The 24,678-nt window shown below is 35.0% G+C and overlaps 3 protein-coding genes across 5 annotated transcripts in view; all 3 read left to right on the forward strand.

Annotated features, from left to right (window-relative positions):
- The first annotated feature begins 3,146 nt into the window (after positions 1–3,146).
- On the forward strand, positions 3,147–4,594 carry LOC107694021 (growth hormone secretagogue receptor type 1-like). Its single transcript, XM_016493629.1, has one exon. The coding sequence runs from the start codon at positions 3,150–3,152 to the stop codon at positions 4,104–4,106; it is 957 nt and encodes a 318-aa protein (XP_016349115.1). The 5' UTR covers positions 3,147–3,149; the 3' UTR covers positions 4,107–4,594.
- Positions 4,595–14,632: 10,038 nt separating this feature from the next.
- On the forward strand, positions 14,633–17,067 carry LOC107694024 (diablo homolog, mitochondrial-like). Of its 3 annotated transcripts, none has more exons than XM_016493634.1 (6): positions 14,633–14,867; positions 14,977–15,103; positions 15,697–15,819; positions 15,976–16,086; positions 16,251–16,347; positions 16,462–17,067. In XM_016493634.1, the coding sequence occupies exons 1-6, from the start codon at positions 14,740–14,742 to the stop codon at positions 16,665–16,667; spliced, it is 792 nt and encodes a 263-aa protein (XP_016349120.1). In that variant the 5' UTR covers positions 14,633–14,739; the 3' UTR covers positions 16,668–17,067. The 3 variants fall into 3 exon arrangements, with proteins under 3 accessions (XP_016349120.1, XP_016349121.1, XP_016349119.1); XM_016493635.1 differs by having other exon boundaries at positions 15,001–15,103; positions 15,694–15,819; XM_016493633.1 differs by having other exon boundaries at positions 14,634–14,867; positions 15,694–15,819.
- Positions 17,068–20,223: 3,156 nt separating this feature from the next.
- Positions 20,224–24,678, forward strand: part of LOC107694025 (nectin-3-like protein) — a 37,635-nt gene continuing 33,180 nt past the window's right edge. Inside the window, exon 1 of the mRNA XM_016493636.1 lies at positions 20,224–20,314. Coding sequence (XP_016349122.1) covers positions 20,224–20,314 — 91 coding nt within the window. The remainder of the gene's footprint in view (positions 20,315–24,678) is intronic.

Consider the following 24,678-nt stretch of genomic DNA (forward strand, 5'->3'; position numbering starts at 1 on the left):
CTTTCTGTGTTGTAAACTGAAAACATGTCCAGTCAGCAGGTATTTAAAGCTTATTGAACATTTACATATTCATTAAAAATTCATTTTTAATTCTAAAGTATTAGTAATTATTTTTCCTAATATGTTGTGTATTGTTGTAAATGTGTTTTTGTTGTCTGTCTAATTGTCTTTCAGATGCAGTGCACACAATGGCCTGTCAGAATGCCAGTAGCTATGAGCAGATGCAACTGATCCAGGCTGACCCCGTCCGGAGGAGCATTTCACTGGTGCTGACCCAGATCTTTGTGTGGCCCTTCACCTATCTCATCTTCCTAATGCTCTTAATATTCTCCAAGAAAGAGACTTTCAGGACAGAAACACGTTATATATTGTTTGGCCATTCTCTCCTGGTAGACCTAGTGTTTCTTTTTCTGACAGATGTTGTGGTGCTCTTATCATACAACTTTGTTTTAACACCACTGCATTTCTGTATCCCCATCTGCATGCTAATGGAAGCAGTCGCAGTAAGTGCACCATTGACCATTGGTGCCATGTGCATGGAGCGCTATGTGGCCATTTGCATGCCGCTGCAACATCAGGCAATCTCCACCTCTAGAAGAGCCCTAATAGTGATTTTAATGATTTGGATCCTGAGCTCCATAAACCCCTTTATTGATATGTTTATCCTCATTAGCACTGCCTCTCATGATTACCTGACTCAACTGACACACTGCCACTATGAGATTATGATTTTGGAAAGGATACGTCAGTTTGCTGTCCCTCGAGGACCACATCCAGGACTTTCTGGACATTGCAAATTCGTCTGACTTCCCAGACTATGTGATTTGTTTTGTTATGGACTCGAACATTATCAATCTAAACTCATCTGTGATAGTTCTCGAGGGTCACTGACTGAATTTCTGGATTATGAACTTTTGTTAAGTGGTTCCATCCTGTCCTGTCAAAGCCAAGGAGGCCTTCGTTGAGTTCTTTACCTGTCCTGTCACGGCCAAGGAGGCCTGTCCAGAGACAACCATGAAGGTTATCCTTGCACTCTCTGCCTGCCTTGACACAACCACGGGGATTGTCCCTGTGCTCTTTGTCTACCTTGATACGACCACAGAGGTCATCCCTGAACTCTTGGCCTGCCCTGTTACGGCCACAGTGACCATTGTTAACCTCTCTGTGCTCTCTATTTCCGCCTGATCCACCGTGGTGGTTTACTGCTCCACCTTCTCACCATGTGTGGTGGACATCTGCTCAGTCTGAGCCATCTTGGTGATCCCCTGCGGCATCATCTCCACTGAAGTGGTCGTCAGCTCCATCAGCTCCACCCTGGTGGTCTTCTGCTCCACCGTGGGGATCTTCGGTCCCATCTGCTCTGCTGTGGTGGTCATCCGTTCCACCTTGGAGATCTTTGGTTCCATCTGATCAGCTGTGGTGGTGTTCTGCTCCATCGTGGGTGTCTTCAGCTCTGCTTGCTCCGCCCTGGTGGTCTTCAGCCCTGGCTTCCCGCTCCGCCTGCCTCACCTTGGTCTCTAACTCGGCCCTGGCCTCCTGCCCAGCCTGCACCACCTTGGTTTCCTGCTCTGCCCTTGTCTCCAGTTTTTCCAATCCATGGACCCCGCCCCTTGGTCCAATTCCACTCCGTCTCCCTCCTGGAATTCTTTGATCATGTTGAGGAGCATCTGGAAGGTACTCCTTAGGAGGGGACTATGTCACGATCACCAGCTGGAGTGCCCTTGATAGCCACCAGATAGCAGTCCATCCCATACCATTGCCACTCTGTCATGGACTCCATTCCCCACAATCCTTTGCAAAATGTGCAAAATTGAACTTCAATGTCACATGGAAGAGAAATGGAATGCATTGAGGATTATAATCTGGCTTAAAGGTCCCCTGAAATGCTTAGAAACACGCAGCGTTACTCTATGTGTTGATGTCATTTTAACTGAAACAGGAAGACAGGGCGGGACCCTTTTTAAAATAGCCAATAGCGTTCGTTTATATCACAGCTTGGGCTAGAGCCATTTAGCTCCGTAAAGCCGCATTTGACAGGGTATGCCAGCCACAATCTCATCCATATTTCTATAAAATATAGCATTCTGTGTAGAATTCAAATAGCTCCGATACATTTTGTGGTCTGCGCCGACTCGCGCATGTGATCCGCTCCGTGCTATCGTGTCTCTGGACCGGAGCAGAGTGTGTTTGCGGCGCGGTGGTTAGCATGACACAGCACGAAACCAGACTTCTTTTTTTTCCTCAATGGAAAGCATATTTACACTGTTTGAACTGCTCCCTGTCCCCTATATAGTGCACTACGTGCCATTCACTGTACAGAAAATACTAATTCTGTGGACAAGTGACCGATTTCAGCCGCGGCTTCAGCATCTATTTTATAGTGTAGGGGGCGGGCGCTTCGGATTCTAGAGAGCATTTGATTGGAAAGAAAGTTTGATGAGAAGCTGAAGTACAATGTGACGTCAAAAAAATCATTGAGCTGTTTTGGCGGAAGTGACGAACTGCAAGCTTTGAATGCTTATATCTTCTAAATGCGAATTTTGTTACTCTTTTGGAGCATACTGCCTTATAGATAACTTTAAGACTAACATATTGATACTAACACCCAAAAAACTTAAATTTTGATTTCATGGGGACTTTAACTGCATTTTTTGCTCTTTCTCTTCATTTCTACTTTAGTTTGTGCACTAATCTAGATTTGGACTTTTATGGCATGTTGCAAATAAGTGAAAGGTAAATGTATGATTGTGCCTCAGTGCTCCATGTCTATCCCCAAACACAATCAAATCTAAATTTAGCTCTAGATTTCATCAACTCAGCTGATGTCATCCACAGGAGTTTTGCTCTGTCAAACTCTATATAAATGTTTGTTCACAGTGCACATCATCATTTATTACACTTGATATGTCCATGGCTCAAGAATAGAATCTTATTATCAGCAAGATTATGTAATATTTTGTGACTGATGTAACTGATTTCATTACCTTCAATTATGTAAAAGTATAAATTGGATATGATATACTTTTTTTGGCTACATAAATATTTGAAGATTATTGATAATGTGTCTTATAAATGTTTATTTCTCAAGGATTATTCATTTATGTCTTGTGTGTTTTTTGTTGTCTAATTTTCTCTCAGATGTGCACACAATGGCCAGTCAGAATGCCAGTGGCTATGAGCAGATGCGACTGATCCAAGCTGACCCCGTCCGGAGGAGCATTTCAGTGGCGCTGACTCAGGTCTTCGTGTGGCCCTTCGTCTACCTCATCTTCCTCATGATCTTAATATTCTCCAAGAAAGAGACTTTCAGAACAGAAACACGTTATATATTGTTTGGTCATTCTCTCCTGGTAGACCTAATATTTCTTTGTCTGACAGATATTGTGGTGGTCTTATCATATAGCTTTGTTGTAATACCTCTACGTTTCTGTATCCCCATCTGCATGTTGATAGGGGCAGTCACAGCATGTGCACCACTGACGATTGTAGCCATGTGTGTGGAGCGTTATGTGGCCATTTGCATGCCACTGCGACATCATGCAATCTCCACCTCTAGAAGAGCTCTAATAGTGATTTTAATGATTTGGATCCTGAGCTCCATAAACCCCTTTGTTGATATGTTCATCCTTATTAGCACTGCCTCTCGTGAATATTTGTCTCAACTAACATACTGCCACTATGAGATTATGATTCCGGAAAAGATGCATCAGTTTGCTAGGGGACTGTTGTATATTGTGGGGCTTTTGATTATTTTGACAGTTGAGGTCTTTTGTTATGTAATGATATACCTTGCTGCACGTGCAGCATCTGGTGACAATAAGAAGTCGGCATCAAAAGGGCAGCGCACTATTTCCCTCCATATCCTTCAGCTGGTTTTATGTACGGCTGAGGTTATGTGTCCTTACATTGAGGCTGTAGTTATGCAGTATGATATTAATATATACCTGATTGTCCGATATGTAAATTTCCTTACATTTAGTATCACTTCTAGAGCAGTAAGTCCTCTTGTCTATGGATTTAGAGATGAGAAATTCCACACAGCTATGATTTATTATATCAGATGCAAAAACAACACCATCTCATCTGACACAATTAAACAATCATGATTGTCTTTTAGTACAATCTTTAACATTAATAATCCAGTCAAACTACATGTTTTTTGTTTTTTTTTACGTTTTAAGAGCGCCCATGTGATTTCAACAGGCCTAAATTCATATCCAAATTCATCTCCAGTACTCCATAATATTCCATGTAAAAAAAGAAATAAATAAATAAAATAAGACCATCCAGACAAATGTGTATTTGTCTGGCCAATAAGATCTTTGCAAGCTGCCTCACACATTCAGTCTATTGTTTAATAGCGACCTCTGCTGACCATATTAAGCATTGTTACCCTTCTGTTTACATTACTTGCTTTATATTCACTCACACGATTTCAAATAACATTTTTTTGACCATAAGAATTATAACATGCATCACAAGCATGGCTGTTGTGAAATGGAGGCAATATGCAACATGTAGGCAAACCTGTGGGTTTTTTAAATTCCGAACCCTTGCAATTATCAAAATAAATTAATCAAATAGTACATTTATATGGTTAACCTTGAATTAAAATAATGTCAATATATCTAATGAAAGTCAATTATTTCTGCATAATTTAAATTTAGGAAAGCACTTAGCACACATAGCAAACATTTTAAATGGTCTTTTGCAGCCTTCAGGTGAACATCATTGACATGTCAATTGAACATACGAAAATGTAAATATGCACTAATAAATATTATTCAATTAATTTAAATGTTGGATTATTAAATCCTCAGTCATTTTGGTCTTCCAAATGTTTTCATGTGAAACCTCTATAATGTTAAGACATTTACCACACAAACAAGGGTCACACTTAACGCAGCACACTCTCTGTTTGAGGCCTCTTAGGAAAACAATAATATCAGTGGTTACTACAAGTGTATTGAAATATAAAAAATAAATATGATCATATGCCATAATTGAAATACAGTACATGAGCAGCATTGTGGTTCAGCAACACTAGCAAATCAATACAGTTTATATGATGGTATAATATTCGTATATCCCTTTTAAGAACATATTACTCACAAAATGGTTTGCACACTGTTTCATAGATATGGTTATAGCAATCTTCAGGTTAGATAATAACATTACAAAGAAATTATGATTCTGAAATTATTCTGATCTGAATCAGAGTGGTTTCGCATCTCAAACATGTATTGTTGTATATGTATACATAAACAAATAGCCTACATGAGTAATGAAGATAAAGTTTAATAAAGATAAATTATTTGAAAATAAATTAGCTGCAATATCTTTCAAATTAAAGTTGCAATAATACCAACATGTTTGCTATTTGTCTATAATCAAAGACTTAAGATATACCAAAGACAATGCACTTCTATTACTTTTTTTTTTGACCACAAACATGTATTGTTGTATATGTATACATAAACAAATAGCCTAAATGAGTAATGAAGATAAAGTTTAAACTAGCAATTATTTGAAAATAAATTAGCTGCAATATCATTCAAATTAAAGTTGCAATAATACCAACATGTTTGCTATTTGTCTATAATCAAAGACTTAAGATATACCAAAGACAATGCACTTCTATTACTTTTTTTTTTGACCAGAACAAAATATACAACAGTAGACCTATATAAAAATGTACATGAAAACATGCCAGGGTGTACAAACCATTGATTCATTAATCAAAAACTGTATAATCATGGAAAAATATTACAAGTCTTCTTTGCTTTTTTATTAACAATGTTTTCCAAACTGGTGCAGTAGTCCTTAGTCTCCTGAAGAAAATGAATTACATTTTGATTGGATCCTGATAAGTAAAAGTAAGTATTATTATTACTTTCATTGGAATAATACATCCATCAAAATTCTTTAACTTGAATATAATATTTGTTTTCATTTTAATATAATTTTCCATATCCACCCAAAAAAGCTTTGTGCATACACAATTATAAAACAGATGGACAATAGACTCCTTTTCCATTGAACAAAAATCACAGGAATAATCAATATCTAAATTAAATCTCTCTAAAACACTTTTAGCTGGATATATACCATGTAAAATTTTAAATGTAACCTCTTTTACTTTATTAGGCCTAGTATGATTCACAAATATGCTAAGATTTTTTCCAATTTATATTTCTAAAAACATTTGGTACAGATTATGCTTTTATGAGTAGCAGTATCACCTGCTATAATACTCCTAATATGCTTATTAGTACAACTGTGTTTAAGAATATCAATGTCTCTTAGAAACATTCTGTCTTTAACATATATTGCCTCAGAAGAATCACTTGCACAAGCTCTTTCAAAACGTATAACTTGTTTGGGTATGGTGTCAATTACAACAGCATACTCTTTTGGCGTAACTAGAAAACCAAATTTGTCCAAAAATTCACTATAAGATAATAAATTACCATTTAAATGTAAAAGTTGTCAAACTAGCACAATATCATTTCCATACCAACTTTAGAGACAAGATTTATTTTTGTATACTGAATACATCTATTATTCCAAATAATATATTCATTTGGGGGAAAATTGTGCTTAAACACCAGCATCCAGGCCAATAAAGCTTGTTTGTGACATTTAGCTAATTTCACATGCAGTTTATCAATTTTAAAATCATATCTCAACAGAACTCCTTGAAAAAGTGTAAAGCGCAACATGGCGGAATATTCCTGCCTTCTCAATAAAAGAGCCAATCGCAAATGATAAAGTCATCACGTCACTGCAGCTGCCCTAAGCTCTTGAAATTTGTAATTTGATTAATTATTTGTAAATAATTAATCAAAAGTTGGGGTTAGTAATTAATACTAAGTTAGTAGGGGGTTAGTAGTTGGGGGTTGATTTAGCAAGCATGCATTAAATTGATCAAAATATAGCCTAGGTGAATTAATCATTTTAATCTAAATGGTTATATAGTATTTGCATCTGATATAGAATTATTTTTCTATAAAACTCCAAATGTCTTTCATATGTAATACTTCTGTAATAATAACATTTATCATTCAAACATGCAAAGGCTACCTTACGTGAAACTCAAGACACTCCCACAATTATGTGAAATTTTTAGGGAATTAGCAAAAACAACGCCATCTCATCTGACACAAATAATCAATCATGATTATCTTTTAGTAACGTTTTTAACATTAATAATTCAGTCAAACTTCGTGTTTTTTTTAAGGTTTTAAGAGTGTGTGTGTGATTTTAACAGGCCTACATTTATATACACATGTATGTCAAGTTATTTGTATAATAAAACACATATTCTTTAGAACAGTTTTGATAAAGCAAATGCATTGGTTACAAGTACTCCATAATATTCCATTTAAAAGAAAAAAGACAAAAAAGACCATCCAGGGTTTTTGTCTGGTCAATAAGGTCTTTGCAAGATGCCTCTCATTCAGTATATTGTTTAACAGCGACCTCTACTGACCAGATTAAGCATTATTACCCTACTGTTTACATTACTTGCTTTATATTCACTCACATGATTTTTCAATAACCTTTCTTTGATCATAAGAATTATCTCATGCATTGCATGCATGACTATTATGTTAATATGCAGCATGCAGGCAAACCAGTGCATTTTTAAATTTTGAACCCTTGTATTTATCAAAGGAAATAAATCAATTAATGAAATAGCCAATTTATATGATTAATCTTGGATTAAAATAATGTCAATGTAATGAAAGTCAATTATTTCTGTATAAATACAATAAAGGAAAGCACTTAACACACATTGCAAGCATTTTAAATTGTCTTTTGCAGCATTCAGGTGAACATCAGTGACATTTCAATCTAATATACAACAATTTAAATATGTACTAATAATAAACAATTATTCAAGACAACAAATTTACATTTTGGATTTTTAATTCCTCAGTTGTTTTGTCTTCCAAATGTTTTCATGTGTAACTTCTATAAAGATTTGACTTTTAGCGTTTAAACAAGGGTTACACTCTCTGTTTTAGGCCCTTTTAGGAAAATAATAATATCACTGGTCACACCCTATTGAAATATTAAACATAAATATGATCATATCATATGCCATCATTTAAATAAGTACATAAACAGCATTGTGGTTTAGCAACTCTATCAAATCAATACAGTTATTGTTATTCATATCCCTTTAAGGACAAACACATATTACTCACAAAATGGGTTACACACTGTTTCATAGATATGGTTATAGCAATCTTCAGGTTAGATTATAACATTACAAAGAAACAGTCGCTGTATCTGAATCAGAGTGGTTTCAGCATCTCAAACATGTATTGCTGTATGTATAAACAAATAGCCTAAATTAGTAATGAAGATCAAGTTTAAAATATTAGCAAGTATTTGAAAATAAACTAGCTACAACTTCATGCAAATTAAAGTTGTGATAATGCCAACATGTTTGCTACGTGTCTATAATGTTATGTGGCCTTGCATGCCACTGTGACCTGATGCAATCATGCCTTCCAAACAGCCTTTATTGTTATTTCTGTGTATTCTTGTGATGTGGACCCTGAGCTCTATAACCTCCTTGTCTACCTGTACATTCTCATACTACTGCCTAAGATACTTTCTGAACTCGCTTGGCAGGTTTCATCACTTTTTATGTGACTTCTTTTTGTTGCGTACATTTTCTGTTTAGGAATACTCTTTAAAAGGGGTTTTAAAGGTGTTTTGAAAGCAAATGGTTTTGTGGGATAGGTTTTTTGCACCATTAAACATTTACAGATAACTTAAATACAGATAACTTAAACTAAAGAACAGAATATTTCCCTGCATATCCCTCAGTTTTTTTTCCTCTAAGCGTAAATGAAAATAAAAATGAAATTAATAATAAAATAAATAAAACTTTGATTCAGCAAGGACATATTAAATGGATCAAACGTGACAGTAAGGACATTAATACTGACAGAAGTTTTTGTTTCAAATAAATGCTCTTCAAACTTTCTGTTCATCAAAGAATCCTTAAAAAATATATCACTTTTACCACAAAAATATTAAGCAGCACTGTTTTCAACATTGATAATAATAAGAAATGTTTCGTGAGCACCTAATCAGTATTTACTCCATTTTTATCAAATAAATGCAGCCTTGGTGAGACTTCTTTCATCTAAACGTTTTAATGGGAGTGTATGTGTTTGCTTTATTTTATTTCATGAATTTTTTTTTTTATAATTTAGGGTTCCTTTGCTGCAAAATTTTCATATAGCCCTTGAGGCATGACAACAAGAACAGTAGGCTACAAATAGTCCTGATTTATTGTCTCCCAACATGCTGATAGGGAACAGTTGAGAAACTGTTCAGACCATTTCACTTTGACTCTTCAAAGCTGAAAGATAAATTATTGGTTTAGATCGATTGAATTGGTCTATCAAGAGCTTTCTTCGGGTCTTCAGGTATCAGTAAACCCAAAGTAAACATACAGTAGCTGGGTGATTCTATAATTGCAGGTACATTTGGTGTCCGAAGTCATTATTTTTTTCTGCTTTTTTTCAAATGGTTATATTTTTAATTATCTTAATAATTTGTTACTTATTGTTATGAATTACAAGATGTTACAGTCAATAACAATATAATAATTTGTGTAAAAAGTGTCTTAAATAGCTCAAAATCATGATTTCTTGTTGTCCGAATGAGTCATTACTCCTTTTCCATTGAACAAAAATCACAGGAATAATCAATATCTAAATTAAATCTCTCTAAAACACTTTTAGCTGGATATATACCATGTAAAATTTTAAATGTAACCTCTTTTACTTTATTAGGCCTAGTATGATTCACAAATATGCTAAGATTTTTTCCAATTTATATTTCTAAAAACATTTGGTACAGATTATGCTTTTATGAGAAGCAGTATCACCTGCTATAATACTCCTAATATGCTTATTAGTACAACTGTGTTTAAGAATATCAATGTCTCTTAGAAACATTCTGTCTTTAACATATATTGCCTCAGAAGAATCACTTGCACAAGCTCTTTCAAAACGTATAACTTGTTTGGGTATGGTGTCAATTACAACAGCATACTCTTTTGGCGTAACTAGAAAACCAAATTTGTCCAAAAATTCACTATAAGATAATAAATTACCATTTAAATGTAAAAGTTGTCAAACTAGCACAATATCATTTCCATACCAACTTTAGAGACAAGATTTATTTTTGTATACTGAATACATCTATTATTCCAAATAATATATTCATTTGGGGGAAAATTGTGCTTAAACACCAGCATCCAGGCCAATAAAGCTTGTTTGTGACATTTAGCTAATTTCACATGCAGTTTATCAATTTTAAAATCATATCTCAACAGAACTCCTTGAAAAAGTGTAAAGCGCAACATGGCGGAATATTCCTGCCTTCTCAATAAAAGAGCCAATCGCAAATGATAAAGTCATCACGTCACTGCAGCTGCCCTAAGCTCTTGAAATTTGTAATTTGATTAATTATTTGTAAATAATTAATCAAAAGTTGGGGTTAGTAATTAATACTAAGTTAGTAGGGGGTTAGTAGTTGGGGGTTGATTTAGCAAGCATGCATTAAATTGATCAAAATATAGCCTAGGTGAATTAATCATTTTAATCTAAATGGTTATATAGTATTTGCATCTGATATAGAATTATTTTTCTATAAAACTCCAAATGTCTTTCATATGTAATACTTCTGTAATAATAACATTTATCATTCAAACATGCAAAGGCTACCTTACGTGAAACTCAAGACACTCCCACAATTATGTGAAATTTTTAGGGAATTAGCAAAAACAACGCCATCTCATCTGACACAAATAATCAATCATGATTATCTTTTAGTAAAGTTTTTAACATTAATAATTCAGTCAAACTTCGTGTTTTTTTTTTAAGGTTTTAAGAGTGTGTGTGTGATTTTAACAGGCCTACATTTATATACAAATGTATGTCAAGTTATTTGTATAATAAAACACATATTCTTTAGAACAGTTTTGATAAAGCAAATGCATTGGTTACAAGTACTCCATAATATTCCATTTAAAAGAAAAAAGACAAAAAAGACCATCCAGGGTTTTTGTCTGGTCAATAAGGTCTTTGCAAGATGCCTCTCATTCAGTATATTGTTTAACAGCGACCTCTACTGACCAGATTAAGCATTATTACCCTACTGTTTACATTACTTGCTTTATATTCACTCACATGATTTTTCAATAACCTTTCTTTGATCATAAGAATTATCTCATGCATTGCATGCATGACTATTATGTTAATATGCAGCATGCAGGCAAACCAGTGCATTTTTTTATTTTGAACCCTTGTATTTATCAAAGGAAATAAATCAATTAATGAAATAGCCAATTTATATGATTAAGTACTCCATAATATTCCATTTAAAAGAAAAAAGAAAAAAAAGACCATCCAGGGTTTTTGTCTGGTCAATAAGGTCTTTGCAAGATGTCTCTCATTCAGTATATTGTTTAACAGCGACCTCTACTGACCAGATTAAGCATTATTACCCTACTGTTTACATTACTTGCTTTATATTCACTCACATGATTTTTCAATAACCTTTCTTTGATCATAAGAATTATCTCATGCATTGCATGCATGACTATTATGTTAATATGCAGCATGCAGGCAAACCAGTGCATTTTTAAATTTTGAACCCTTGTATTTATCAAAGGAAATAAATCAATTAATGAAATAGCCAATTTATATGATTAATCTTGGATTAAAATAATGTCAATGTAATGAAAGTCAATTATTTCTGTATAAATACAATAAAGGAAAGCACTTAACACACATTGCAAGCATTTTAAATTGTCTTTTGCAGCATTCAGGTGAACATCAGTGACATTTCAATCTAATATACAACAATTTAAATATGTACTAATAATAAACAATTATTCAAGACAACAAATTTACATTTTGGATTTTTAATTCCTCAGTTGTTTTGTCTTCCAAATGTTTTCATGTGTAACTTCTATAAAGATTTGACTTTTAGCGTTTAAACAAGGGTTACACTCTCTGTTTTAGGCCCTTTTAGGAAAATAATAATATCACTGGTCACACCCTATTGAAATATTAAACATAAATATGATCATATCATATGCCATCATTTAAATAAGTACATAAACAGCATTGTGGTTTAGCAACTCTATCAAATCAATACAGTTATTGTTATTCATATCCCTTTAAGGACAAACACATATTACTCACAAAATGGGTTACACACTGTTTCATAGATATGGTTATAGCAATCTTCAGGTTAGATTATAACATTACAAAGAAACAGTCGCTGTATCTGAATCAGAGTGGTTTCAGCATCTCAAACATGTATTGCTGTATGTATAAACAAATAGCCTAAATTAGTAATGAAGATCAAGTTTAAAATATTAGCAAGTATTTGAAAATAAACTAGCTACAACTTCATGCAAATTAAAGTTGTGATAATGCCAACATGTTTGCTACGTGTCTATAATGTTATGTGGCCTTGCATGCCACTGTGACCTGATGCAATCATGCCTTCCAAACAGCCTTTATTGTTATTTCTGTGTATTCTTGTGATTTGGACCCTGAGCTCTATAACCTCCTTGTCTACCTGTACATTCTCATACTACTGCCTAAGATACTTTCTGAACTCGCTTGGCAGGTTTCATCACTTTTTATGTGACTTCTTTTTGTTGCGTACATTTTCTGTTTAGGAATACTCTTTAAAAGGGGTTTTAAAGGTGTTTTGAAAGCAAATGGTTTTGTGGGATAGGTTTTTTGCACCATTAAACATTTACAGATAACTTAAATACAGATAACTTAAACTAAAGAACAGAATATTTCCCTGCATATCCCTCAGTTTTTTTTCCTCTAAGCGTAAATGAAAATAAAAATGAAATTAATAATAAAATAAATAAAACTTTGATTCAGCAAGGACATATTAAATGGATCAAACGTGACAGTAAGGACATTAATACTGACAGAAGTTTTTGTTTCAAATAAATGCTCTTCAAACTTTCTGTTCATCAAAGAATCCTTAAAAAATATATCACTTTTACCACAAAAATATTAAGCAGCACTGTTTTCAACATTGATAATAATAAGAAATGTTTCGTGAGCACCTAATCAGTATTTACTCCATTTTTATCAAATAAATGCAGCCTTGGTGAGACTTCTTTCATCTAAACGTTTTAATGGGAGTGTATGTGTTTGCTTTATTTTATTTCATGAATTTTTTTTTTTATAATTTAGGGTTCCTTTGCTGCAAAATTTTCATATAGCCCTTGAGGCATGACAACAAGAACAGTAGGCTACAAATAGTCCTGATTTATTGTCTCCCAACATGCTGATAGGGAACAGTTGAGAAACTGTTCAGACCATTTCACTTTGACTCTTCAAAGCTGAAAGATAAATTATTGGTTTAGATCGATTGAATTGGTCTATCAAGAGCTTTCTTCGGGTCTTCAGGTATCAGTAAACCCAAAGTAAACATACAGTAGCTGGGTGATTCTATAATTGCAGGTACATTTGGTGTCCGAAGTCATTATTTTTTTCTGCTTTTTTTCAAATGGTTATAAAATTGTCAATTCTGTTACCGTCAAACTCTGTGACCAAGGTAGAGTAACAATGCTGATAATAGTGTAACAGAACTGACAGTCTACCGGATAATTCTGTCAATTCTGTTACTTTACAATTCTGTTACTTAAAGGGTCAACTCTGTTTATGATCTATTTTCACAAAAAAGCTATACAATTGTTGATTAAAATCTCATAAACATTATTGAGATATGATGCACCCTTATAATATTTCAACAACATTTCTCTTTTTTTCTACTGGATATTGTATATAATACATTTTCAGATGGAAAATTATTTGCTCCAAGTGGACAATTCTGTGAAGACATAGGTATTTTTTTAATGTTTAAGGTATGCATAGGTGAAAAATTATTGTCTAATGATACAAAAAAGATTTTTCCTTTTATGATTTATTGTTATTTCTACACATTGCCTAATTTGTCCATAACAGAGTTAACAAACAATACCATAAAGACATATTTTTTTCATTTTTTTTTTTCATTACAAGTAAAAAAAGTAAGTAACTTGTGTTTGGCAAGCACTGAATTATTAAAATTTTGTTTTCAATAAGATACTGGAAATAATTTCTGAATCAATTATAGAATTCAATAAGATACTGGAAAGAATTTCTGTTAGTGAACAACTTTATGAAATGCCAAATGTATCTCCAATTATAGAATCATCCAGCTATCCTCCTTGCATTGTCTTTGTCCTCTAAGTTTTTTTTTTTTTTTTTTATCATGTGGACTTGTTTTTCTGCCACCCCCTTTAAGACGTGCAGGCCATGCTCATCAATTCCTGTGCCTGTTATGTTCTCAATACACACTGTTTTGTGATATCTGGAGGTGTGTCACCATGTGCTACAGCTCAACCACTAAGAGCTCACTAATGTTTACCACAGCTGTTACAACCTTTGTGCAAATGTTCGTCAAACCCTATCTTTCCTTGAACTTAAATCGCTAAAATCAAGATTAAAGGTCCGAATAAACGGATCAATACACTGCATAGAGGGCAGAGTCCTTTAGCAGTATATAAATACTGGTGGGCAGTGCTGTCAGCTTAAAACATTTAAGGGCTTTACTTAAAGACCAATACAGGCTTAAGGGATATTCCTACACGTATTTTGTTTAATCAGTAAAAGACAAGGCAATATGCAGGCTTTTAGAAACTGCGGTTTGTGTGCTAGTGGGAGTCTTCTTAAAGGCCGGACCGACTTCCTGGTTGCTCGGAGAAACATGGCTATCCTACGACTGAGTGCTGCATGCGTTCAACTCCTCAAGTAAGATTGCGGTCATATTTTAAGCTAAAAGGTGTGGTAGAAATGGGTTTTAGGAAGTTATTTTCAATTAAGCTCTATGCTCAGTCTAATGAATTTTCTTATATTAAAGGGACAAGGCCAATGTTTTCTGCAGGAGTCCCGTTCATCGGCGTCTCCTGCGCCTGCCGGAGGTCGCCCGATCCAATAGAGTCGCTTTCAGTCTCGCCAGTAGCCTCTGTGCAGTTCCTTTTACACAGGTAACATTAATGTATAACCGTTTAAATGTTGCATATAGACAGTGAACAAATGACAAACTTGTAAAACGCTCGTATAGAGAGCGTGACCACATGACAACATTATTTGGATTCGTCGAATCAGTTACTGTCGCATAACTATTTTCTTAATACATTTTTTTGCAAACTGAAATGTTTTTCTTATTGAATGCTGCCGCAATGCAGTCAGTCACATTAAAGTGTAACAAAATAAATCAGAAATATGTATTGCAAAAGGTTATACAGGGAATTCCCATAGCCTACTATGTTATGTTCACTTTTTTGTAGAATACTACTTTTTACAAGAAAACTTTTAGTACATGATGAGATTAGGGCTTTAAGAGTTATGTTAATTCAGTATCCGCTCCGACTCATTTTTATAAGTGTTGTTGATTCACTGAAAAGAATCGGCTCATTAGAGTCATTCATTTGAGAATGGCACTACACTGGTCTAGCTGGATGTTTATTATTCACGGAAAGGAGTAATTTTGGGAGTCTAAAATATGCAATGGGTTCCCGATACGATTCATTACTATTGTGACAAGTGTAATAAAACGCATCCCTTTTTTCTTCAGCAGGTTGAAAACCTCTCACATGAATCCCTGATTCGTCGGGCCTCATGCCTGGTCACAGACAGTGCCAACACGTACCTCTCTCAGACCACACTGGCTCTTTTGGATGCCCTCACACAGTATGCCAAGGCAAGACTTGTAAACACAGCATCTCAAACCTATAGTTCACTCAGTAAAACTAGCTTCACGATGTGTCGTTCACTTGATTGCTGACAAAGGTGTTATATTTGTAATAAAATATATAGAATATAATTAAAGTAATTTTACCGTATTTAATTTTCTTAGGCACTACATACACTCATTGCCCTTCAGAAGCGATATATAACCTCTATAGGAAAACTGACCCCTGCTGAAGAGGACAGCATTTGGCAGGTGATCATTGGGCAGCGAGTGGAGGTAAATTCTGTTCCTTTAAATGTTTATTTCTTTTTTGTAGAACAAGGTCTGCTTTAGTTTATCTAAGTGTTGTTTACATTTTGCAACAATATAGATCATGATTAAGACTGATAAACAGACCTTGCTGATATCAGAGCTTTCACAGTGTTTTCCCCGTTTTTCAGGTTAGTGATAGATTAGAAGAATGCAAACGCTTTGAGTCAAACTGGATGAATGCCATCAACATCTGTGAGTTGTCAGCAGATGCAGCCTACAATTCGGGTATGTTTATAAATTATCCTTAATTATTAAACCTATAAGTTTGACCTACTGTGCAATTTGAAAGCATTTATTGTACACGTGACTTTGGTATGGTCTGTGGATTGATTTTTACAGGAGCAGAGCATGCATGCACCGCAACAAAGACTAATCTGCAGGTGGCACAGTGCAAAGTGGAAGAGCTTAGAAAGATCTCAAAAGCAGCAGAGAAAAAACTGGCCGAAACGAAAGCAGAAGAAATCCAGAGAATGGCAGAGTATGCCTCCAGCATTGACATTCATGATCTGGAAGATATTCCAGAGGCCTACCTTCGTGAAGACTAGAAAAAAAATAGACATTTGTGACATTGGTATTCTGTAGCCAGCAGTGAATCACTCAGTGGGTATGACTGAATCAAGAATGCACCTTTATATATATATTTGCAATCCGTATTTGGTTATTGAATTAAAAGTAGGCCTCCTTTTGAAGGCCTCGTTGAATCAATATGGTTCATGTTCATAATGATAGAGCAGGTAAAAGTAAAAAAAAAGTGTTAAAGTGATTAATGCAGCTTGTAAGATGCATAAAATGTATGTAGAGCAGAAGCCTGTAAAGAAATTGCTTTGAAAGTAACACTGATTTAGTATTTGTATATATGTATATATTTTTCATATTGTTTATTTTTTAGGGCAATTAAATGTTAATGCAACAATGAAATCATATCACATGTTGTGATATTGCAGTGCATACAAAGTTGCAATCAATCCGTTTTATATTTCTAGAGATCAACTGTTATTTATTATTCTAATAAATGGAAAATTTATATAGAACCGTTTTTGCAAAATGTGTGAATTCCAATCAATTATTTTCTTGAACTGAATTATGGTGTCTGCAAATTTGACAATGAATTTATATAAATATGTATAATATTTTGTGGGAAGGTATTATTGATTTAAACATTATACAATTTTTCATTTACATGCAAACTCTAATTAAATTATATTATCATTATTAGTTAAAGGCAGAGTAAGTGATTTCTGGTAGCCAATGTTGATATTTGAAATCACCAAAACAAACACGCCCCTACCCCAAAAGGGTCTTGCCCCTATTTTGATAGCTCCTCCCCACATATACGTACGCAACCCAGGCAACGATTAGTTCTGTGAAACAAAGCAAAACCAATGTTACACCGTGTCTACAGGACGTGAGCGTCGAGGCGCAACAAATCCCCGACAGAAAACTGCTGCCGGGTTCTATTTATGACGTGCTGACACAAATTTCAAATGGTTTTCAACGGTCGTTTGATCGCGTCCAGTGTAGGCAGACTTTAGCTGTTGTAGACACGGTGTTACTCACCTATTGAGAAAAAACAAAGCAACCTCGGCGTCCGATCGCAGGCCTCCACTCCTTGAGTTCTCTCCAGCGCTGGAAAGCTGATCCGATGCCCCTTATTGCTGATTGGCTACAAGTTTGTTTTGCGATTCGGCCCCAATCAGTTTTCTAAAGTGTTTTTGAAAAATCACATACCCTGCCTTTAAAGTTGCTTTCATTTAGTCGGTTTCATGTAGAAGTTCACAGTTTTGACCAACAGAGGGCAATGCCATTTTTTTTATGGAAAAAGGAAAATGTTTTGCATACAGGTGCCCTTTTTCTTTTTCTTTCACTACTTACTTTTTTATGCTATTGTTATTTATTTTTATTATTCTTTCTAGTTTATCTTTTACTGTATATTCTATATTTGTATGTTATTTGTTTTGTCCTAGTAAGTTATGTTTGTTCCCCTTCTACCCGATCATTCTCATGAGGAGCAAAAAAAGTAAGAATTTCATTGGTACATATGACAATAAAGCTCTTGAATCTTGTTTGGCTGGAAATACAACATCGTAATAATATTTTAGTCTAATTACAATACAGAAGTCTGTTATTAACTGTAACTAAATAATAGTAAATGGATACCCAAAATAGATTTCTGTAATCATTTACTCAACCTGTTGTTGCAAACTCATGACTTTTTTCTTCTGCTGAACACTAAAGTAGATATGCAGAATGGCAGCCTCAGTCACCATTTTTATTGCATAATTTTTCTATACAATAATATTGAATAAATATATATTAATATTGTTTTTCATACAACTGTCATTCTGAACAATATCTACTTTTGTGTTCCACAGATGATGACAGAATCATCATGTGATAAGAGAGCTGAATGATTTTCTTTTTGACACTTTAGGTTACAAAATACATTTAATACAGTTTCTTCAAATTGAATTTTCATTCATTTTCAGTAATATACAGCACAATGTTGCATGCTTTCCTAAAGACATCGAAATTATGCTTATCAAGGATTGATATGGCCTGTATTTATACTGAGAATCCTCTAAGTGAATGGTTTTACAGACCCAGGGTTCCCCATTTAGACTCAGTCAGCTCAGGGCCCCCCAGTATAAAACTCTTGCTAGATTTTCTCTGTAACACCTTATAATATCTTCAATTAAGAACAATCTATCATGTTACATTGTAGAATGATCAGCAGATCTTTAGTTACAAAAAAGAAAAAGAAAACTAATAGTTACCAATGTCTTAATTTCAGAAAATGAGATATATTTCCTCTTTTAACTCCACGAAAATATTTGTGTGTGCATCAAGTTCCAGAAGTATTTTAGTGAGAGAAAAGGGCCGATAAAAATGATTGATTGGTGTAAATGGCAACACTCGGTTGGGGATTTATCACTCTTGGAAGGCATAAATAAAACACAAGGATCATGGAAAGCGTGCCCAGCATGGCTCACTCTTTAGTCTGAGTGAACTGGGCGACATCTCCCATGCACCCCATTGAGCCAAGCCATTCCGATACCCTGTCTAGTTTTGTAATGTTACAAGGAGCATTTTAGCAAATGCATTCAAGCAAGACCAAATGAAGTTCAAGAATCCGTAATAGTACCGCTGACAGCTCAAATGCACAGCCTATATTAAGACGATTGAATATATATCGATTAAAGGCGCTTCAAAAAACCCTAAAGATATCCCGGGACCCATTCATTTAGCTGTTGCTATTATAATTTCATCATTTGTGTCTGAAAGAGAGTAAATGCTAACTGCATCGCAATGCTCCGCATTGTTGACGGGTTTATTTTTAGTCGGAAACCGCAGCTGGGCTGACGGTACCGCCCACGCGCGGCTTGGCTGCTGTGGATCACACACCGAGTTGATTCAACAACGAGGATCTCACTACTGCAGTCTGAAACCATGGCAGAGGAAGTAAGACACATCTTTGGGAATAGCACGTTTTTCCATGGACTTCTATCTCTAATGGGGCTTCTGTTGAGCGTCTGCACTGGTGGGTAGCTACTTTATCCTTTTTCAGGATGATAACATGCCCGATCCCAATTCTGTTTTATACCCCTTCCCCTTGTCCCTTAAAACAGAGTGTCAAGGGGTAGGGGTGAAAATATTCCCCTAAAAATTGGGACACCACTACTATGCTACTATACGTCACCATACGTCGTCTAGCTTCTACAATACACACATCTGTACTGGTGTGCTGGTGTGCATTAGAGCCTTTAATTACCGTTCTATATTAATGCGCTGCTTACTGACACACACACACACATATCAGAGATCGCGCAGCTCACACATCCAGGAGAAAAGAAACTGTCGCTTTTTGACTTCGTGCAGTCTTATTTTCTCCATTCATTTAGCTGTTGCTATTATAATTTCATCATTTGTGTCTGAAAGAGAGTAAATGCTAACTGCATCGCAATGCTCCGCATTGTTGACGGGTTTATTTTTAGTCGGAAACCGCAGCTGGGCTGACGGTACCGCCCACGCGCGGCTTGGCTGCTGTGGATCACACACCGAGTTGATTCAACAACGAGGATCTCACTACTGCAGTCTGAAACCATGGCAGAGGAAGTAAGACACATCTTTGGGAATAGCACGTTTTTCCATGGACTTCTATCTCTCATGGGGCTTCTGCTGAGTGTCTGCACTGGTGGGTACTTTATCTTTTCCAGGATGATAACATGTCATCTTGAATCGGACTTACCTTAAAGTTAACATGCAAGTTTGCGGTGAAGTTTACCTAGCGAGCTGGGATGGGGTGTCTGCGATAGCATGCCTATGTGTAAATTCTCCTTTAGCTGTTTTAAAATTAACTGTTATTGAACTAACAATAATAAGCTCTTTATCTTACTTTCAGAATTTTTTTTTTTTTTTTACCTTAAGATGCCCAAGATACAAGCAAAGCGTGTTTAAGTACTGCCTTATCTTTAATTCACTTTAATTGTAATTTATTTTATTTAAATATACATTATGTAACACACGCTGTAACATGAAAAATTAATGCAAAAATCCAATTATTTATTTTTGTGAGTTTGATGTTTGATCTAACATTTTTGTATTGCATGTTTTTTTTGTTTTTGTTGTTGTTTTTGGGAAGATGACCAGATTACACATTATTAGAATTATTAGAATTTTAATTAATAGTATAGCTTTTTATTAGGCTACTTTAAAGATGCATTCAGTTATTATTGTCAAATTTTTGGCATATGCTTTATACATAAAGAAATTAAGTGTCAGGGTCATATTAATATAAAAAAATGTCCAAACTAAATAAACAAACAGCTTTGTGAAGTGGCAGCAGTTAGCAAACAAACCTAATGCATCCAGGCCAATAGGTGTCAGTATAAAGTTTAAAGGCACTGGTAGCTGATTATTGATATCTAAACATTAACCAAAACTTACTAGGTGCATCCCAGTGTGCATACTCATGCACTATTCTAAAATAGTGTGACACCGTGTCTACACTGGACGTGAGTGGCGCGATGTGACAAAATTCTATAGAACCCATTATAATCAGTGATGCTGTCTACACTGGATGTGGCACGATGTGACACAACAAATCCCGACAGTAAAATGTTGCCTCGTTCTATTTATGATGTACTGACAAAAAGTTCAAATGATTTCAGTGGTCGCTTTGTCGCGTCCAGTGTAGACAGCCTCAATCTATTGCGGCGTGGTGCAGCGTGAATTGACGCGATGCATCCGGTGTAGACACGGTGTATCCGGTGTAGACACGGTGTGAGTAGTGTGTTCACTCTGAAAATTCCAAAAAGAAAAGGCGCACATCAAATACCCAGATGATGCACTTAATTAACTGAAAATAAGCTAAAATACATGCTTTTGACAGAAAGGTACATCCCAGATAACAGAGAACGTTCTGACAACTTTCACTGATCTTTTTGAAAATTGATAAATGTTAGGAGAAAACTTTCTTAAAGTAGGCCAAATGTTTATGGAGCATTCTTATAACCTTATCAATATTTGATATACGTTCTCATAACGTTGAGAGAAAACGCTCAGAAATCAACGCTCTCTGAACATCCTTATGATATTATTTGGACTTGAGCATTCTAAGGAACATTTTTGTAGCTTTTAAATAACGTTCTAATATGACAAGAAAACACATTTTAACATTCTTAGACATTTTCATTCATCTGGATGTTTTAAGGTTCTTAGAATATTAAAAATAAACATTCAAGTAATGTCATATTGGGTGAAAATAAAGTTAGTAAAATGTTGAACGAAACGTTTTTGTAACCTTTAATCAAAGTTCAAATCAAGACAAGAAAACCGGACCTTTCGACATTTTAGAAACATTTAGGTTTAAGTTTGGTTATTTCGAGCAAAATATATATATATATATATACAAAGCAATATACCCACAATGTTTTTATAACCTGAATTTGTTACTTGGGATATTGCATAGTGTATAGTATTTCTTTTGGGATACAACTTCTATGTGAGATTCAGATTCCACTGTCTCACTCAGACTGATGAACCAGAATGGAATGGTTGTAAAAAGTGTTTGTGTAAATGTATCTGGTGTAGAACAAGTGAAAGGGTGGGTGTGTTTAAGCAAGGGGGTTGAGGGCGCACTTTAGTGCCTGAGAGAAAAAGGACTGAAGCCGCAGAGTCTGGAAGTATTGACCTGTTATTGGGCACTCTGCCAGTGGCACCTTCCACTTTTGTTGCCTTAAATATTAGGTTAAAATAGGAGAAACTCTCCGCCTGCCCTTTAGAAAAACACTGCAAGAGGAAGTGGTATGTTAAACAGAATGACTATAATCATATTGCCCAATGGGAAGGGTGGCAAAATGGATGCAGCAAGCAACTTTAAGCATAAATAAAGCATTTGCAAAATGGCAGGGCTAGGTCATGGGTCATGGTAGTTCACTTTGATAGACTAGCTGCTAATGTTGGCTTTGCAGGTCAGACAGGAGAAATGCTGACTTAAGTAATAAGAAACATAAATGGATGTTGAATTAACAGTTACCAGAGTAGATGGCAGACTATGTCTCTGAATTCAGTCTATTTAGACAGAATATTTAAGAGGTTTTGGGATTGTTGATAATTTCAAGAGACTCTGAAACTGTTTTTGTTGTTTCAAATAGTGATAGACCAGACCAATTAATTATTTAAATACACTTAGTATATACATATATAAACTATTTTCACTCACACATTGAATAAAACATTTTTAGTTTCAGGTTTTAAGTAGAAAGACTTAAGAAATACTCCAATAATGTATTTACAACTTAGGAAAACAATTTGTAAATTAATTATGCGACCAAGATTTAGAGTAAAACTAAATTATAATATAAGAATTCTAAAATAAGAAGTATAATAAGTGTTATTTTTATTTGAATCTTGTTAAAAGTATATATAAGTATTTATATATAAAAGTATAATATTAAATAATTCTATAATTGTATATATATATATATATAAAATATATACAATTTACCATCATTAAATTGGATTAATTATATGTCTTGCTGCAATATAGGATTTTGGTTTGGGTCGATTAATTGTTTTAGCCGATGTATGGCTTTTCATGAATGTATCATAAATCCAACGTGTATGTAATTTGAAGAAAGAATGGGATTTGAGGCTTTGTAAAACCAGCAGTTTGTTTTTCTGTAGTGTGCCAATTGATTGCATAGGGTCATTTCAAGTATATATTTAGCTGACAGGCCATCCTCTGTGGTCGCTATCGGCAAATGACATGCAGGCTCATCCAGGGTCACGTAAGGACAAGGTGTTTGTGATAGCCTCCTTGCTGTAGACTGAGAAAGATTTATGTTATGGAAATACAGTCAGCAAGTGTCACCCTGATCAGAAAAATTAGACCAAGGTGAAAGCAATGCAGGCTCAGCTCCTCCATTATGCAAGTAATACGTCACAAAAATATGGGCTAGCCAGTGTTATTTGATTGCTGCATGCTGAATGGATCGCCAGATGTGATTTAGGCTAATTGTTTTTTGTTGGCTCCCCTCTTGAAAAGATGCTTAAGTTTGGCTGCTTTGTATAGAGCATAGAAAAGACCAATGTATGTTAGGGATGCACCGAAATGAAAATTCTTGGCCAAAGCCGAAGCCGAACAAAATGAAACACTGGGCCGAAGGCCGAATACCGAATACCGAACACGGTTTTTCACATTTTCCCCCCATGTAGGCCTATTTTGCCGGGTTTTTTTCACCATTGCATTAATTAAATTGCCAAAATGTGCTTTTTACTGTTTTGTCCTGCTTTTCAAATAAAAAATCAATTACAAAACAACAATTTAAAAATATTTACTTAACACTGAAATTTTTTTTTTTCATTCTAGCAGACATGAAGTCAAGTCAAGTCAAGTCACCTTTATTTATATAGCGCTTAAGTTCAGTTTAGATTTTCCTTGCGATTTGGACTTTGAACCCTGGCTCCGCGAGCTCGTGCAGCGCTGTCAGAATACATGCAATTCGTGCGTGCATTAGAAAATATAACATTATGCAGTTGATTTACTAATCATTTAAAGATAATTTAGCGATTTCAATCATCATACAGTAGCCTAACCACCAGCATCAGCCACCTCTTCATCTCATCGGAGACATGTGATGCAGCACTAAACAGTCTTTCGCTTTCGGTGCTTCGTGCTTGTAATGATTTCTGCATCTTTCTCTAATAGTTTTAAATACCGAATAATTTCGGTTGCCGAATATTCGGTGCATCCCTAATGTATGTCAGTAGTGATCCAGAATGCATGCTTACTATCACAGGCCAATTTAGATGGACTGACTCATATTATGTGTGCTGCATCATCCAGCCTGTCTTTGTACTTCATTTTAATCTCACTTAGCCTACATAACTGCAGGCTGAAATCTAACAATCACATTAAAAGATTCTTTTGAAGGAGGTCCATCGGGAAATGACTATTAGACATTATTGTGAGCTGAGGCAGCACGAAGCACATGCAATGACCGCAGAGAAGAATTTTGCTGTGAATGTCTTCCATCCTGGAAAATGTGATAATCA

The sequence above is a fragment of the Sinocyclocheilus anshuiensis genome, unplaced genomic scaffold (genome assembly GCF_001515605.1).
Source record: "Sinocyclocheilus anshuiensis isolate Anshui unplaced genomic scaffold, SAMN03320099.WGS_v1.1 scaffold2360, whole genome shotgun sequence".
NCBI lineage: Eukaryota > Metazoa > Chordata > Actinopteri > Cypriniformes > Cyprinidae > Sinocyclocheilus > Sinocyclocheilus anshuiensis.